This window comes from Narcine bancroftii, chromosome 10 (genome assembly GCF_036971445.1).
Source record: "Narcine bancroftii isolate sNarBan1 chromosome 10, sNarBan1.hap1, whole genome shotgun sequence".
Taxonomy (NCBI): domain Eukaryota; kingdom Metazoa; phylum Chordata; class Chondrichthyes; order Torpediniformes; family Narcinidae; genus Narcine; species Narcine bancroftii.
The window spans coordinates 104,053,082-104,071,165 of NC_091478.1; the positions used below are offsets into that span (position 1 = coordinate 104,053,082).

An 18,084-nucleotide genomic window follows, 5' to 3' on the forward strand; every position below is an offset into this window, starting at 1 on the left:
AGGACGAGAGGGGAGGGATTGAAGAGCGACTTTTCCCACTCAGAGCCTGGGTGAAACGACCGGGAAGTGGAGGTTGTCCCTTTAACTCGGGTTGGAACCACCCGGCCGTGATGTCAGTGGGGCCACGGGATTCGTGTGCGACCGACCCCGCTCCGTTCCCTCCACCCAACTAATGGGGCTCCGTGGCGGAGACTTTGGTGGCTGTGCGATGTCTTGAATGTATTTTTCATTGCAGATCTGCGAGTCTCGGAGCCGGGCAGCCATGGGCACGGGAATGACGAAGGTAGGTGGTCTGCAGGGGCACGGGCGACCTGGGCAAGGCAGCCTTTCAGGCAGGAGTGACGCTGCTGTTCGTACTCATTTACAGGACATTGACTGGGGAGGGGGTCCTCCTCCCTTTCCCCCTCCTCCTCCCTTCCCCCCTCCCCCTCCCTTCCCCCCTCCCCCTCCCCCCCTCCCCCTCCCTTCCCCCCTCCCCCTCCCTTCCCCCCTCCCCCTCCCTTCCCCCCTCCCCCTCCCTTCCCCCCTCCCCCTCCCTTCCCCCCTCCCCCTCCCTTCCCCCCTCCCCCTCCCTTCCCCCCTCCCCCTCCCTTCCCCCCTCCCCCTCCCTTCCCCCCTCCCCCTCCCTTCCCCCCTCCCCCTCCCTTCCCCCCTCCCCCTCCCTTCCCCCCTCCCCCTCCCTTCCCCCCTCCCCCTCCCTTCCCCCCTCCCCCTCCCTTCCCCCCTCCCCCTCCCTTCCCCCCTCCCCCTCCCTTCCCCCCTCCCCCTCCCTTCCCCCCTCCCCCTCCCTTCCCCCCTCCCCCTCCCTTCCCCCCTCCCCCTCCCTTCCCCCCTCCCCCTCCCTTCCCCCCTCCCCCTCCCTTCCCCCCTCCCCCTCCCTTCCCCCCCTCCCCCTCCCTTCCCCCCCTCCCCCTCCCTTCCCCCCCTCCCCCTCCCTTCCCCCCCTCCCCCTCCCTTCCCCCCCTCCCCCTCCCTTCCCCCCCTCCCCCTCCCTTCCCCCCCTCCCCCTCCCTTCCCCCCCTCCCCCTCCCTTCCCCCCCTCCCCCTCCCCTCTCCCACAGGAAAAAGAATCTCGGGATTGGAAGTGATGTCATGTATCTGACAATAAATCTGAACTGTACAAATCCCATAGTTTTTCTTGCACTAACTGTAACTGAACATTTATTACCTCCTTTCATACTTATTATCTGTTTATGTACTGGGGAAATAAAATGTAAATTTTTTTCACTAAGTTACCCATTTGGCTGCAGAATATGTACTGTACATTTGCTGTTTTGGTGCAGATGTACATAGTCAGAATCAAAATTTTGTTGTCATGAACAAATCATGAAATTCGGTGTTTTGTGGCAGCATCGTGGAGCAAACATTCATATTATAACCATCTTGCAATAGGACTATAAAAAAATAATAGAGCACGAACAATAAGGCAGTGTCTTTGGTTCATTGATTATTCATGAATCTGATGGCAGTGGGGAAGAAGCTGTCCTTGTGACGTTGAGAGCTTGTCTTTAGGCTCCTGTACCTTTTCCCTGATGGTAGCAGAGTGAAGAGGTCATGGCCTGGATGGTGGGGTCTCTGAGGATAGAGGCTGCTTTATTAAGGCACCACCTCATGTAGATGTCCTCGATGCAGTGAAGTCTGGCTGAGTTAATAACCCTCTGGACTTTATTCTTGTCCTGAGAGTTAGCGCTTTCCGTACCAGACAATGATACAATCATTTCCACAGTATACTGAGGTTTTTGAGAGTTTTCGGTGACATCCCGACTCTTCTCACAAAGTATAGATGCTGGCGAGTCTTCTTTGTGATTGAACTAAGGTGTTTGACAATAGACATAATTATCATGAGATTCATTATCTGTTCTGTCACTGCATTGTCTCTCATTTTGCTAAAATCTCGTGGTTGGCGATGCAGTGTCACAGTCTGTTGAGCTGCTCCCTCACAGTTCCAGTGACCTGGATTCAACCTTCACCTCCAGTGCCATCTGCTTGGAGTTTGCCCATTCTCCATGAGATGATGCTGATTTGGTCCAATGCTCTGGTTCCCTGCCACGTCCCAAGTTGGTAGGCTAATTGGTCATTGTAAATTGGCCCCAGTGTGCATTTGGGTGGTAGAGTCTTGGTGTGGATGAAATTAATGGGAATAATCTCACTCTGTTTAAAACACCTGCACTGAACCAAAAGCCTCAATATTCTGTGAGCAGTCAGATCAACACGATTTTCCTCTATCATTTATTGCAATTTTTAAAACAAAATTAGACGAACGGCACAAAAACGGGCCCTTTCAGCCCATGAGTCCGTGCCACCCAAATACCCTCAATTGACCTATATCTCCAGTACATTTTTGAATGGTGGGAGGAAACTGGAGCACGCAGAGGAAACCCATGCAGATGCGGAGAGAACATACAAGCTCCTTAAAGACGATGTGGGATTTGAACCCTGATCCCACTCGTGGCTTTGTAACAGTGTTGTGCTAACCAACTATGCAAACTGTGCTACTTTTTTTTCGGTAATTGGTAATGAATCAAGATCCAATTAATTTTGTCTCAGATTAATGTGGTTGATTTTGGTGTCATTTTCAGGTTACTTTCTTTAAGTTGGAGCATCATGTTTTAATCCTGCAGGGCTGAGGAACTAGTAGAGTCTAGAAAGTTGATGAATTGTTGGGTGAACCTGGCACTTTCCATTCTCCTATTCCTCATTAACCAAGCTACACCTCCTACACTGAAGACTGCCAACCTTCAGACTTTCACCAGTGCCTCCTTCTCAAGAGCATCAATTCTCCACTGACTCAGCAGGGAGAGAAGTGTTACAGCAGCTCAATTCTCCTCAGAAGTACTTAATTGCCTGTAAAGTACTTTGGCATGTCACCAGTTCCATTTCATTTATATATTGTGTGGGTTGGCATTCACTTCAGATCCTTAATCTTTGGAATTGGGGATGACTTGCTTCCACTCTGGGTTTGTAGTTAGTGAGGTCAGTAGGGCATCTGCACACTTCTGCAGATGGGGCAGGAGGTGTCTGAGGGGCTTGGAAGGTGGGGATGCAATGCACATTTCACAAGGGTAACTCCTCTAGAACTTGCTCTGTCACCTCATTCCATGTACCTCTCAGCCTCTGGGTGAAAAACAATGCTTCTCCAGGCCCTTTTCAATCTGTCCTCCTAGTAATGAAATAAAATGCAGTATGGCATGCTGTTGCAAAATAAAATCTGATGGGGGCCTTCTTGAAGCAACTGGGGACCTGTAAATATCTCCGCCTGTTGATCTGTGCAGGCTCTCGCGACACATCCTGAAACTCCACCTGGGCTGTTAGTTTTCCACGGATTCATCTGCTGGAAGGCAGCACAGTCTTCAGCAACAGGGACCATGGGTGTAAAAACCAACTAGTAATTGGTGTGGCCATCACCTCCCTGCTCGTTCTCTGTTCGAAATGAACATAGAACTTATTAGGGAATGTTGCGCTGAATGAACTCTCTGCTGGTGCCCTTTGCTTCTTATTCCATTGTAGTGTGCATTCCCTGCCGCAGTGCTCATTTTTTTCCCCATTTCTGTTAAGGTCATATCCATTTTATTTATTTTCTTTTCTGTGTTGTTTATTCTTCTTCTTAAATCATTGAATTCCTGTGTTTGCCATTCTTTAAATGACTCCATGTATCCTCTAACAAGAGCAAGTACCTCTTTTACCTTGCCTATCTTTTCTTCTTCTATTTCCCTGTACTCTTCCTCTTCCTCTTCTTCTTCCTCTAGGTTGACCATCTGTTGTTTCTTTGCTGCCCTTTCCTCCTCTTCTTTCTTGTTTCCATTGTCTTCTGTGGTGTCTTCTTGCTGCAGGTGTTCTGCAGCTGTCGTTGCCGGCTGTGGAGATCGACTCCCCAGCTGGTCCCCCCTCCCGTCGGTGTGTTTTTTTGTATGCGCATCGCGCATGCGCGAGGAGTCGCGCATGCGCGGTTGCGCACTTTTACTCGGCTCTGTGAGCCATTGTTGTAGTTCTCTTTCTACCGACCTGAGGTAGTGGGGTCTTCTCTCCGCAGCGGGCCTCTTCGGACAGGTAAGGCCTTCACCTTTTTCCTCCGTTGTCTTCTCTTCCTCTCTTCTTTCCGTTGATTTTGATTTTTCTCCTTTTGTCTCCATCTTCTTTCCACCTTTATATTCACTTTTCTTTAACTTGTATTTCTGTGCCTTTGTATTTTCTCTCGTTTTTCCCGACTTTTCTGGAGAGGGCTGGAGTTCACCGTCCGGCCACTACTCCATCACGTGACTCCTCAGTCCCCTGCCGCAGTGCTCCATGCCTTGGTGCAGTACCATCCCTTGACTGCCCAGTTGGAGCTCTATTCTTATCCCAAGTTTTTGTCAAAAAGAATATTTTTGATATTCACTAACCATATTTTGTTGACAAACAATGCAGAGTACGTCTGCGAGTCAGGGAGGAGTTGGGGAAACTTAGTATTTAAAGGGTGTCACTGCTGGCAGATGAAAACGACAAGTTTTTACCAGCATTTACCATGATGAATACAGGTATGTTGATATAATAATAATGAAAGGATTTTTACGTAAGTGACGGAATTCTAGCTTGGATCCACAGACAGATTGCAAGGGTTCATTGTGAGATTTTATGTATCATGTCCTGGAACCTCTTGGATGAGTGTTTGATTCCCTTGTTAACCTTCTGTATGGTGAGAAATTCTACAAATGCTGCGATCATAGTAAAAACACAGAAATGCTGGAGAAACTCAGCAGGTCTCGCACCATCCATTGGAGGGAAAGGTGCATAATCAACATTTCGCCTGAGCCCTTCATCATAGTATGAGCAAAAAGCAGGCAGGTGTCCAAATTTAAAAAAAAAGTGGGGGAGGAGGAGCTGCTGCCAACAGGCAAAGGGTGATAACCGATCAGATAGGAGATAGGGAATTGATCAGGGAATTGATGTGGCTCTGAATGTAGAGCTGGAAGAAAGATAGAGGGAGAGAGACAGAGGAAAGGAGATATGGAGATAGGGAAAGGGTGAGATGGGTAGGTAGGACCAAATAGAAACCGGAGAAGTCAATGCCATCTGACTGGAGGGCACCCAGATGAAATATGTGGGATTTTTCATCCAATTTATATATACATGGAACTCCAGGTAATGCTGACTGTCTTTGTCTACATTCAGTTAGGCACAGGGATGGTAGAGGTCTCATTTTTTCAGTGTCTGATTCTGCTAACTCCATGCGCACATCCTGAGAAGTGTCCAGTGCCTGTTGTTCATTGCCTATTAGTTTGGGTGAGTTTGCTGGCTCCACACAAGCACACTGTTAGACACACTGTTTATTTGCTTTTGGCACAGTCACCGTTAGTGTGGCCCACCCTTGTTAATTTTTCAAGCATGCTATTCTACACTAGCCTATCCATTTCCACCTCAGTGTGACTCTTTGGAGCTATGACACCTGTCTGTGTTTGCAAGAAAATGTCTTTGTATTTGGTTTGATGTGAATTTGTATTTTGTTATTTAGGTGCGGCTATCATCAAATGTTTAGTATTACCGATAGTGCACCACATATGACATTGGATTGTCATCACTGAACAAGTTCCTCCAGTGTAGCTCAAGTTGTTTCCATTCCTTTCCCATTATAGATGCCCATTTTCAGTCTACTGTATTGATGAGTAGATGCACCCATTGTCTCCTGTTTTGCACCGTACACACTATTTGCATTGCTTTCCATTTGCACCATCTGCCTAAACTTGCTCAAGTAAGGTTCCCTGATTCATCGTCGCACAACATGTAGTAGTGTTAAAACTGACTGCAATAGTGTTAATATATGTCAATGTGTGATTGTTGATCAACACCTTTATTGCAGAAGTCTGTCTGTTTATTCTAATTACTACTTGTGGGATAGATCTGTATAATGCCAGTCACTGAAAAATGCTTTTGTTACCTGAATTTATGGGCTGTCAAAGAGTGATCTTTATGTTGGGAACAAAAGCCCTTGGATTTTCCCTTTGACCTCTGAAACTGAACTGCAACAAGATCATCTTCTTGTCATGAACAGAATTCTCCAACAATTGACATACCAATTTTAAATGCAAATTCAAACAATTTTGCATGTAAATTAACATGTCAGGTTCTATATATTCAGGTGCTTTGATGGAATTCATTAGTCACCAGCACATTGAGTGAAGCAGGATCTAAAAAGTGGCCAAATTGCAAAGTAAGGACAAGTTATTTTAATGAACTTGTCTCACCCTGACTCACTTTTTGTAGTTGCTCTGATTTTTTTATTCAAAATGAACTATTCAAAACTTGCATTTCCACAGAGAAACACAAAGACGTGAGATTCTGGAAACTTGAGCAAACAAAAGGGGGAACTCAGCAGGTATGACAGCTTCCATGGGTAGTAATCGTCCATTTATGTGGCCAGCTGAGATCTTCCAGCAATTCTATATTTGCTTCACTTTTTCCATGGGTTCCATCTGCTGAGACGGCAGATTTTAGCTTGTCAAGAGTGCTGGTAATTTTCTCAGTCAAGTCCAAGGTATCTTATGCCTTTAAATCCTACCTTTCATTTTTTGATGCACCACATGGTAAAAGCTATGTTTACTGTCTGAGAATGCACTGCACCATGGGCAGCAGGTGAATGGGAATAGGTTCCTCTTTAAGACACAAAACATCTTCATGTGGAAATGCATCACTGTTCCTTCATTGCCCTCAAGTTTAAATGATGAAACAACACCCCATTGGCATGATGAATACACCTTCCATGTAGTTGGGCCTTATAATGACTAGGAATAGGCAATAAATGTAGTCTTTCAGCAATAACCAGACCCTGTAAATTACTAGAAATGTTTGTTGAAAGACCACAGCCTGTTCGACTCAGTAGCAGAACATCGAGCACTTATAATTTTCGGTACTGAGAACTGGCAACACCTTAGGGCTGTGTGGTCAGCCCACTCCTGCTCACGCTACTGACCCACGACTGTCACGCCAGATCAAGCTCCAATAGAGTCATCAAGTTTGCAGATGACACGACAGTCGTCGGCCCTATCAGCAACAACAATGAGTCGCACTACGGAGAGGAAATGGAAAATCTTGAGAAATGGTATGAGAATAATAACCTGAGTCTCAACATGGATGAGACAAAGGAGATGATCATGTACTTCAGGAGGACCAAGGATGACCACCCTCCAAGACACATTAATAGCTCGGTAATGGAGAGAGTGGAGAGCACCCAAGTTCCTCGGAGTCCACTTCCGTTGTGACCGATCCTGGACACACGGCATCTCCTGACTTGTCAGGAAGGCACAACAGCGATACAGGCTTCAAAGATGTTCCTTCTGCTGATTCATTTGGAAGCTGCAGGGATTTACTCAATGGCATCAAGACAGGACTTGTTCATTGTTCAATCCACGACAAGTGTTTCGAATAAAAAGCAATTCTTCATGATCCCTGTGGAATGTGACAAATTTTCTTCTCATTTTATTGTATATTTAATTTGTTTTGCATAATGCATAAAGATGTGAACCAGTCAAATATTTAAGCAAATAACCATATGTGTAGGTCGATTGCAAAGGCACAGTTTAAGGACTGAATGTTTATTATTTAGAGTTCAATCTTTTGCAGATCTAATCTTCAAAATTTAATGAGATCTTTCTGAAGAATTACTGAATAATTTTGTAATTACACCAGTGTTTCCATTACTCATTTTTATTAACCTGTAATATTAATATCCAACATTATTTTATCTGGATAATATGGGTGATTAAGATTTAGTCATGTATTTTATTATGTTTTCTAATTTCACTAGCAAATACTTGGGTAAAACTGTGTTCTCATAAGCCACTATCCTGCATATATTGTGAAGGAGGAGGTTTCAAACCAAATGGTAAGATGGGGACATGCTCTGGTCTTAAATGGGTTACAATTGATTTTAACAGAGAAGGATGATTCCGGGAAAGAAAGGATTATCATATTACAAGGGTTTGACAGCTCTTTGCCTGCATTCGTTGGAATTTAGGAGAATGTTTTCCTAGCATCAGGTGCACGCTGAGTGACATTGACATTTTCATTAACATCCATCGAGGACGTCTACTCGAAGCGGTGTCTTTAAAAAAAAAAAAAAAGTGGCCTCTATCCTCATAGACCCCTCACTGAAACATTTTGAATGTTGAAAGGCGTTGTCAGAGAGTCTAGGACAAGAGGGCACAACTTCAGGATGAAGGGAGCCCAGTTAGAACTGAGATGCAGAGGAATTTATTTAGCCAGAGGGTGGGATTTATTGCACAGGTGGTTGTGGAGGCCAAGTCATTGGGTGTATTTAAGGCAGAGATCGATAAGATCTTGATTACCCAGGGCATCACAGGTTCTGGGGAGAAGGCTGGGCAGTGGCGCTGAGTGGGAAAATGGATCAGCTCATGATTAAATGGCTGGGCAGACTTGATGGGCTGAATGGTCTATTTCTTCTCTTGTGCCTTATGTTTTATTATCTTTACACTAGCAGATGTGATCCACTTGTGCATTAGGAACAGATGTGAGATGGCACGATTTCTACTCTTCCCTGTATTTTGCAGTGGGAATATTCTGGGGGTTGCTCTTGTGGCGACATGAAAGAGGTTTGCATGTAAAGACTGATTCTCCCACCCCCTGCAAGATATAGCAATGCATAACCCATTTTGCACATGCTACATAATAGATCAGGTGAAATTGAAAAATGCAGAAGATATTTAATGTATAAAGACTGGTCCAGTGAAGTGCATCTGATTCCTGCACATGCCAAGTTGATCACGGTTAGCCGCACATCTGTGAAATGTTACGAAAGATACAAACGTGAACAGCTGCTGCCTCCAAATTATGTAGGATATGTTACAAATATCTGAAAATGGAAATGGAGATGCGGAGCAGAAGCGGGGGGGGGGGGGGTCATTGTTGAAGGTTCCTGAGCCTGGGATATATCAGCAGGTTGGCATTCACTATATTCTGGAATGGAGAAAATATTTTAAAGACTGTAAACCTATTGGAAGTACGGATGTTAAAGATTAACAGTTATTTCCTCCTAACCTCCAAATGCACTCCCTCTTTTTCTATCCTTTTTAAAAAAAATTAACGACAAGACTTAGTAGGCTGGAAATTGGAATGCATTATATCTCTCTTTCAGGTGCCATGATCCAGTTTCAGCTTGATTCACATTTGATCCGCACGAGAGATCATTCCAGGATGAAATCATGACCGGGCACAATTTGGATTGAACACTCCCTGCACTGTTCATGCAACGTTTTCCTTGCATCAGGTGCACACTGAGTGACATTGACATTCTCATTAACATCCCTTGAGGACGTCTACTCGAAGCGGTGTCTTTAAAAAAAAAAAAAAGCGGCCTCTGTCCTCGTAGGTCCCACCACCCAGGCCATGCCCTCTTCACTCTTCTACTATCAGAGAAAAGGTACAGGAGCCTAAAGAAGAGCCCTCAGATTCCTGAATAATCAATGAACCACAGACACTGCCTTTTTGTGGAATATTATTTTAATTTTTTTTATAGTAATGTCGTAAGATGGTTATAGTACGAATGTTTGCACTGTGTCTCTGCCACGAAACTCCACATCTCATCACAATAACTTCTGATTCTGACCCAGATCAGCAGTCTGCTGATGTACAGCATCTCTCTGTGCAGAACAGTTTCCTGATGGCGTGTGGCATCCCTTTGCTCTGAAGGTCTGTAAGCAGCTTCTGAGAAGTATCTCTGTGACCAGTGAGAGCTGCAGTCTGTAGATTCATGGCATCTTGTGGTGCACCAAGGACAGCAGGCATCCTCTGCTCAGTGAGGTCGGCAAAGTTTTGGCGCGGTGCATCTCTGTTTTGGACGTGCTTCAATTCACTTCCTCGATGCAGGAACTAGACCTCTTGCTGGAATGGGTGAGATTGCCCATAAGCAAAAAGACTTTGTATGACCTCCATCTGTGGTTCTGTTGGAGGTCCTGTAGCAGTAGCACTGCTATGTTCCCACTGAGAGCAGGGATACAGCACTCTCCCATGGGGTCCAACTGCTTAGCTTGAGTGCCGTCATCTCTGTACAAGCTTGAAATGGCCTGTTAAAGGAGCCAATGGTGGTTTATATTAAAACCCTGCAATCACAGGGCTTGGGCCCATGATTGGCAGCGGTCTTGAGAAGTTGCAGACTCCAGGGAAGCAAAGAACTGGCACATCAGTTTGAAGGAAAAGCAGAGGAGATGACCCTCAGGACAGTGACCATGGTGGTGGACCAGCGAGGATCTCTGAGGCTGAAGAACACACAGGCAGTGGGATGTTGGTGACATGAGACGAGGAACCCACACAGGCTGCTGGCTGCTGCCAACTGCGGTCAAAGGACTCACACCAGGGTGCGGACTGCTGGAGACTGGCTCGTGACTGGTTGAAGGGGTACAAGGTATTGGAACCGGGACACAAGAAGGTGCCGAGGGAGCTGAGGGTGTCCTGATTGTGTCAGAGGTTGGCATCTGAAGCGTGATTGCTGATGGTTTGGACTGAAGGCTGTGCAGGCAATGGGATTGCTAGAGGCAAATCCATGGACATTCAATGACTCTAGGGCTCTCTCTTTTGCTTCTCTTTCTCCGACTGTAAGGGGTGTCAGGCAATTTCTGTTGATAGTGAATCTTTCTGTAGACTCAAGGAAATTTTGTATATCACATTTTCTGTTTTATTACATGATAATAAAATAATCTTGAAAAGATATTTTTTGAATATTTTATTTTAATTTTCATAGACTCCTAAAACACAAACAAACCATATAATTTTTTTAAACATTCATGTAACATATAGAGTCTATATTTATTTCTTTACCAACCTCCCCACCCCCTCATCTCCATATAATTGAAAATACAGTCAGTTAAAAAGAAAGTAAAGAAACTCAAAATGAAACTGAAAGAAATGTGCCACCTGTGTCATGTCCCACTTCTTTGATCCCATTTATTTCCCTCCTGGGATGGATTGTGATGGTACCTTTATTTCAAATGGTTTGGGGGGTGGGGGGGAACTAATCAATCTGCCAATATATTTCAAGAAAGGTTGCTGCACCTTAACTAATGTGTCGTGTTTCTTCCTTAGATTGTATGATTTTCTCCAGGGGAATGCAACTCTGTATTTCCATATTCCATTAGTTGAGGGTCGCACTTCCATGCAACTGTATACACTTCCTGGCTACCACCAAGGCGGCCTTCACGAACGGAATTTGGTATTTGGATAGTCTAAAACTTGAGTCCCCACTCCTTGAAAAGCATCTTGAAACTTGTGCCAATGGATGCTGTGTGGCGGTTTTGTTGGTGAGTTCTTGCAGACAAGTTGTAGATGCTCCTCTTGTTCAAGGGCCCCAGCTATTTGGATGTTGATACCTCCTGCAGATTCTAGAGTCTGCACTCCCTTGAGTGTCTTGCAGACATAGACTCCTGGCTCTGCCCGACCTCTGATCAGAGCATGCATATGGATTTCATTGTGCATTTTAATGGTGTTCTCTGGTTGTTTTTAATCTGAATCTTCCAGTGCATTATGGACATATGGAGATCCCACCCAGTGAACCTGTGCACCACATTTCTCACCTGGTGCCAGGCCTCTGAGAATCAGAACTTATTGCCATAAGCATGCATCTCAGAATTTGTTGTTTTGCGGCAACATTATTGTGCATTACAGGGGAAAAATTGCTATAAATTATATTTCTGTAAAAACACTTACTTAATAAATAAGTACAGTACAACTTTGATTATCTGAAATCAGATTCTCTGAAACAAGTCAGAAATTCTTGTTTATCCAAAATTTTTTGGAGCTGAATGACCAGGCACCTCAAGCTCCCAGCATGAGCAGGGCCTTGGCGGGGAAGTGTCAGCTATCGGTGATCATTGGTGGTTAGCATTTTTTTGGGTAAGAATTAAACATTATTTTAATGGTTAAAAAGCCTTACCTTGTTTTTGTTGTTGTTTAAACACTGTTACAAGTGATTTGCTGGTGCTACTGGGCTGTTTTTAAAAAAAAAATGACCAATTCTCCAAAAAAACCATTTATCTGAAATAAGCCCGGCCTTGACCCTTTCGGATAATTGGTTTTGTACTGTAAGTGCAAAAATGAGAGATAAAAGTGAAGTTGTATCTGTGGTTTATTGTCCATTTAGAAATCTGATGGAGGAGAGGAACAAGCTGTTTTTGAACTGTTGGGTGTTCATCTTCAGTCTCCTGTACCTCCTTCCTGATGGTAGTAGTGAGGAAAGGGTCTGGGTGGTGAGGGTCCTTGATGATCGAGGCTGCTTTCTTGAGAAAACACCTCTTCTTGATGTCCTCAGTGGAGTGAAGACTAGTGCCCGTGATGTCACTAGCCAAGTTCACAACTCTCTCTAGCCTTTTCCTGTCCTGTGTATGGACAGCTCAATTACCAGACAGTGATGCATCAGTCTGAAAGCTCTCCAGGGTACAGCTGTAAAAGCTTGCAAGAGTCTTTGGTGACATACCAAATCGCAAACTCCTAACAAAGTACAGCCATTGGTGAGTGTGATTGCATCGACATGAAGGCCCCAGGATAGATCTTCAGAGATGTTGATACCCTTTCCACTAACGACTCCTCTGTGAGGACTGGCTTGTGTTCTCCTGCTTTCCTCTTTCTGAAGTCCACAATCATTTACTTTTGCTAATGCTGAGTGCAAGGTTGTTTTGTCTCCATTCAACTAGCTGATCTATCTCACTATGTTGCTTCTTCATTTCCATCTGCGATTCTGCCATCTTAACTTCAAAGAGGCAATTCTAAGTGAAGTGAATTCCCTCACTATGCTCATTCCTGAGGTGATGCTATAAGGTTTCATGTGCAACGTTACACCAATAGACCCCTCTCCCACTTTGGTCTCCGACTACTCAGAGTGACGATGTTCTGGGGGTGGGTAACACGACCTCTGCTGATACAGAAGATAATTGTAATTTTGCACTGCATCGAATTCATCAACATACAGATCAGTTGCAAGTTTAAGTTTATTGTCACCTGTACCAAGATGCAGAGATAGTGAGCAGACCAGTTAGCCATCTCGTACATAGTACAAGTAAGACACAATACAAAAAGTGAGAGATACGGAGAGAGAGATCGATCAGTTGGTATGAAGCAAAGACAACATTGTTTTACTATTTTGAAATTCATTGAGATGTCTGACAACAGCAAGAAAGAAAGTGTCGTTGATTTAAAAAAATATTTTGGCAATGTAACAGTATTTCATTAACTGCTACCCTAAACGTGTGAATCTGGTGTTGCATGAAGATGAGCAGAATGAGTTTATTGTCATACACATTGTACAATGTACATATGCACCAAAATTCTCATTTACTGCAGCCAAACAGGAACCAAAGCATCCCAGTTCCTTAAATTCAATGGATAATAAACACAAAAAATGGATAATAGATATTCAGTTACAATGGTGTGAAAGATGGTGTGTCTCATGCTGGTGAATGTTCTTCTTGATGGAATGGGAATGAAGAGTGGGGTGAGTCTTTTTAACATGTTGGCTGCTTTTTCACGACAGCAGGTGATAAAGATGGAGCCGATGGAGGGAAGGGAGTATGAGTGATGGCCTAAGCCACTGTGAAAATAAATTTTCACGACCAGCGCAAGGTCAAACCCCTTTATTGCTTTGCAAAGCCTGAGTACCCCGTTGCAGCAACAGGCATTGCCCCAATGGAGTCTCCTCTCCTCTCGCCTCCAATGTACAGCAATATTTGAACATACAGAGTATGTGACAGAGGTTGTTTTTCAGTTCTTGCAGTTACATTGTTGTAACACAATTCTTGCTGTCTCAACATGTTCCATTGTAATTAGCCCAACACAAAATACTTTTTTTGTTCATCAAACAATTAGTAACCTTCACCTGGGAGACTGGCAGGACCTCAGAGCATCTGCTGATCATCTTACATCTTTTTCTATGTTTAAAAATTTCTTAAGTCATGTTGTTACAATGTTAACCCCTTGAATGTCACTGCAGTTCAACATCACGTTCACAACCTTCTGCAGCTTCTCGCCATCTTGGATAGAGTATTCCCTGGAGGAGATTCACCTGGATGTCACGTGGGATGGAATGTTTCAATGTCAAGGAGAGGCAATATCTGTTTTACCTGAAGAGGAGGAAATTAAGAGAGGACACAATTGAGTTTTATAAAATGATGAGGGATAGAGATAAGGTGGATATCAGTAAAGATTTTCTCCACATCAGATGTAGAGTAGAGGCCCGGTAACTAGCACCTATGGGGATCAGTAGATACCGGATGTGTATTTTCTGGTTGCTTGAGATTTACTTGTACAATACCTAACTAATACACCTGCATTAAGAATAAACAGTTTAAAAGACAAAAAATCTATACTGTTTACACTGAATAAACTACACTTCCATGAATATATAAACCTTAAAACATTTTATTTTCAGTCACATTCTTTGAAAACATTTAATCATAGCCACATCTGCAGGTTCCTCCCCCTCCATGGAGCCATCCAAAAGATTAAAAAAATAGTATTGTAGATAAATAAACCCATCCCCAAGTTTACAGATAAAACCTCTGACTGGGGCAACTCTTACAAAGCAGGGATAAGATGGCACCCCAATGGCGAGTGGCGTCAACCAGCTCTTCTCCCCACATCCCGATTAACTCCCCAACTCATCCTGATTCTATCATTCATTCTGGTGGCAGAGTACAGTGGACATTTACACTGCCCACCTGCATGCCTATGGGGTGTGAGAGGAAACCAGGCATTACAGGAGAAACCTATAGAGTGACACCAACAACATTCAACTCTACATAGACAGCCCCAGAGGATGACCAAGGGGAACAGACTGACTGACTAGACCAGTGGTTCTCGACCTTTTTCTTTGCACTCACATCCCACTTTAAGTAATCCCTATGCCATCGCTGCTCTGTAATTAGTAAGGGATTGTTTAAGGTGGGAAGGGAAGGTTCTCTAGACCCAATTGTTACTGAAATATTTGGCTTCTGAAAAATTGTCATTGGCCTATTTCCTTTGTAGTTTTGAAACCGTGCACATAATGAGTCAATGAGGTACGATTAAAACAGTGGTGTTGAAACTTTTTGTTTCTGCCCACATACTGCCTTAAGCAAACCCTTACTAATCACAGAACACCAATGGCATAGTTAAAGTGGGATGTGAGTGGAAAGAAAAAGTTGGACAACCACTGGACTAGACTTTACTATGTGTCAACTGCCCCCACATCGTGTACTGAGAGCTTTTGAACTGGCACAAGTGCTATCTCGCATAGTTACCTGAAAAATGTGGACCAGGAATTGATCGCATCTTCTTTCGATCAGCCATTCTCAACAGGGGCCATATTTCCCCACAAGAGGGTCACAGCACTGTTAAAGGTGGGAGTTATGGACTGCAATCATAAAATCCTTTTTGTTCATTATGTAGGAGAGAAGTATTGAAGAAACCAACTAAACTTGATGGCTTCGCAGGGAAGGGGGCCCATAAACCTTGAGCAGAGTCCTTACGGGACCCTTAGACAAAATAAGGTTGAGTAAGGCTGATCTAGATTATTCTCTCCTAGATTGTCGTTGATGGATTCTCAGTTACTCTACAATGCAGAATGTACTTTGTGATAGCTAAATATATTGTCAGCCAGAGCTTGTGGATGTGATGTTAGGATTTAGAAATAGATTTTAAAATTAAATCTCTTTCTTTTGCTAGATCTTGGATGGTCTCTACCTGGGAAATATTAGAGGTAAGTGTGGTTATTTCTGGTTAAATACATTCTATTTTCAAAATCAAAATATATTAACTCTTTTCCCTTTTGATAGAACCACACTCTCCTGGTTCCATTCTCATCTCTCATTGCCAGAGAATAATTTGCAATGGATTCTATTCCTAGTTTTGCGCTATTGGATTTGCCAGGAGCTCTCCTTTCTTCCTTTAATGTTGATGACATATGAATACACTGTCTCAGTTTAAACTTGCAGATGCATCTTATCCCTCTAGCTCTACTGACTCTTTAACTAGGTTGTCAGACTGATATCCAGGGCTGGATGAGAAGGAATGTCCAAATAAACCACTGAGATTGGGAGAGGTGAGAACTGGAGGAGCTTGGTTATGGATGAAAAGGGAAATGCTTAAAGAGAACATTAGGGGGAGCTTCTTCATGCAGAGAGTAGTGGGAGTGTGGAAGGAGCTGCTGGCTGATGGGTGCATATGGTCTCAGCTTTAACTTTTAAGAAAAATTTAGATAGGTCCATGGATTGGAATGGTATGGAGGGCTACGGTCTGGGTGTAGGTTAATGGGACTAGGGAGAATAATACTTTGGGGCAGAGTAGATGGGCCAAAAGGCTCTCTATGATGTTCTAACATCAGGAAAATAGAGCCTTTGATTTCATCCCTTGACACAGACTCCATACCTGATCCACTGTCTCTATCTCCCTGTCAACACCTCAGCTGGAATCTCAGGAAAACAATTTGGGGATTGTGGCATGAGAATATTTAGTGTCCCTGACGTGGGAACAATTTTTGAGGGCAATAACAGTCTTAGAAAAACCGCAGTATGATTGTGCAACAGTGACAGGAGTTGTCAAAATGATTCAAAAAGTGTATACAAGGACACAGAAAGTTCTCAACACCCAGCACAGAATGGCCATTGGCAGAGGAAATTGTGGAGATGTTCCAAGAAGAGTATTTTATGATCAAGCCACAGTGACTTAAAACCCACTTCCCGAGCAGGTGGCGGAAACCAATCCAATCATGGGAATTAGAGGGTGACAACGTTTATGGGGTGATGAGGCACGTGACAGGGGTAGTGTGTTTTTGGATAGCTTCTACAGAGGCCGAATTGCTCTGTGGTCTCAGTAAATTATGTGTATTAGAACAACAGGAGGGACAAGCGAAACACCAGTGCTAAAACAATCTTCATGGAGACAAATCAAGAAATCTGCGGATGCTGGAGCACTGGAACAACACAGAAAAGTGTTGGAGGAGCTCGGCACGTTACGCGGCGTCCGTGGAAAGCAACAGGCAGACAAAGCTTCAGGCCTGAGCTCTTCAGCAGAAACTATTCCTGATGAAGGGCTCAGGCCCAAAATATGGACTCCTTAGTCATTTTCACAGACATTGCATGACCTGTTGAGTTCCTCCAGCAATTTTGTGTACGGTTCCTCTAGTTTCATGTCTGATGCTATGGTGGGATCTCCAATCTAAGGTTTACTGAACAATTTATCTCCTTGATAATCTGGCTTTAACACCTCTAGGATTTCATTAAAATCTGGCTTTAACACCTCTAGGATTTCATTAAAATCTGGTCTTAACACCTCTAGGATTTCATGAATCAATATACTTACTTTATTTATTTCTCCTGTGCTGGCTTGAAGAAATAGGTCGGAATACTGTATGTAAAGTGTTCTTTAGCAATATTTCACTGCTTGAAAATTTGCCATGCACCTCATGAGGTTTTCAACATTTCCTGCATGTATTTTCAGTGTTATTGTGCAACTATCAGGATTAAAAAGACAGGATGTCAATCAGTGCTCGGACATTAACAATACTTGATGTTGCTGACCAACTGTAATCCGTGCAGAGCAACTGCAGTCTTTGTGCATGCATGGTCATTCAACTGGAGTATGGCTGAGATTTATCACAACTTCCTTTACTCTCTGGCTTCCGTATCTTCTTATACCGAGGGTCGGTATTTTGGAACATTCCTTTGAGGACTGTCATCAAAGTTGAATCATCTGTCTGGACACTCCCATCAGAGGAAATAGTTTCCATTTTGTCCGTTAATCATCTGACACATCTTAATTAAATTAATCGAATCCCCCTCAGTCATCTCCACCCTTATCCTGCATGACCCATTTTCCTCCACCAAACCCACTTTTGGCTCCACTACACCATCTGTCCATCATCTACACTACCCTGGTTTACCAATCCCTACTGGCCCCCTGTCCAACCCTCCCATTCTACTGGCTATCTCCCCTCAGTACTCCCAATGTGGATAGAGAGTCTCGACCCAAAACTTTGACCCTTATTTTTTTCCCTCTGATCCTCTGCTCGATCCACCGAGTTCTTCTAGATTGATTATTGCTGCAGATTCCAGCACCTGCAGTCCTAAGTTAAAT

General features: G+C 43.8%; 1 protein-coding gene across 3 annotated transcripts in view; it reads left to right on the plus strand.

Moving 5' to 3' along the window:
- The window catches only part of dusp22a (dual specificity phosphatase 22a), an 81,998-nt gene that overhangs the window by 170 nt on the left and 63,744 nt on the right, over positions 1-18,084 (plus strand). For 2 of the 3 annotated variants that reach the window (XM_069902131.1, XM_069902133.1), the window contains exons 1-2: positions 102-283; positions 15,676-15,709. In XM_069902131.1, coding sequence (XP_069758232.1) covers positions 218-283; positions 15,676-15,709 — 100 coding nt within the window. In that variant the 5' untranslated portion in view covers positions 102-217. Of the gene's footprint in view, positions 1-101; positions 284-15,675; positions 15,710-18,084 lie in introns of those variants that run through there. The other variant, XM_069902132.1, reaches the window with a different exon arrangement.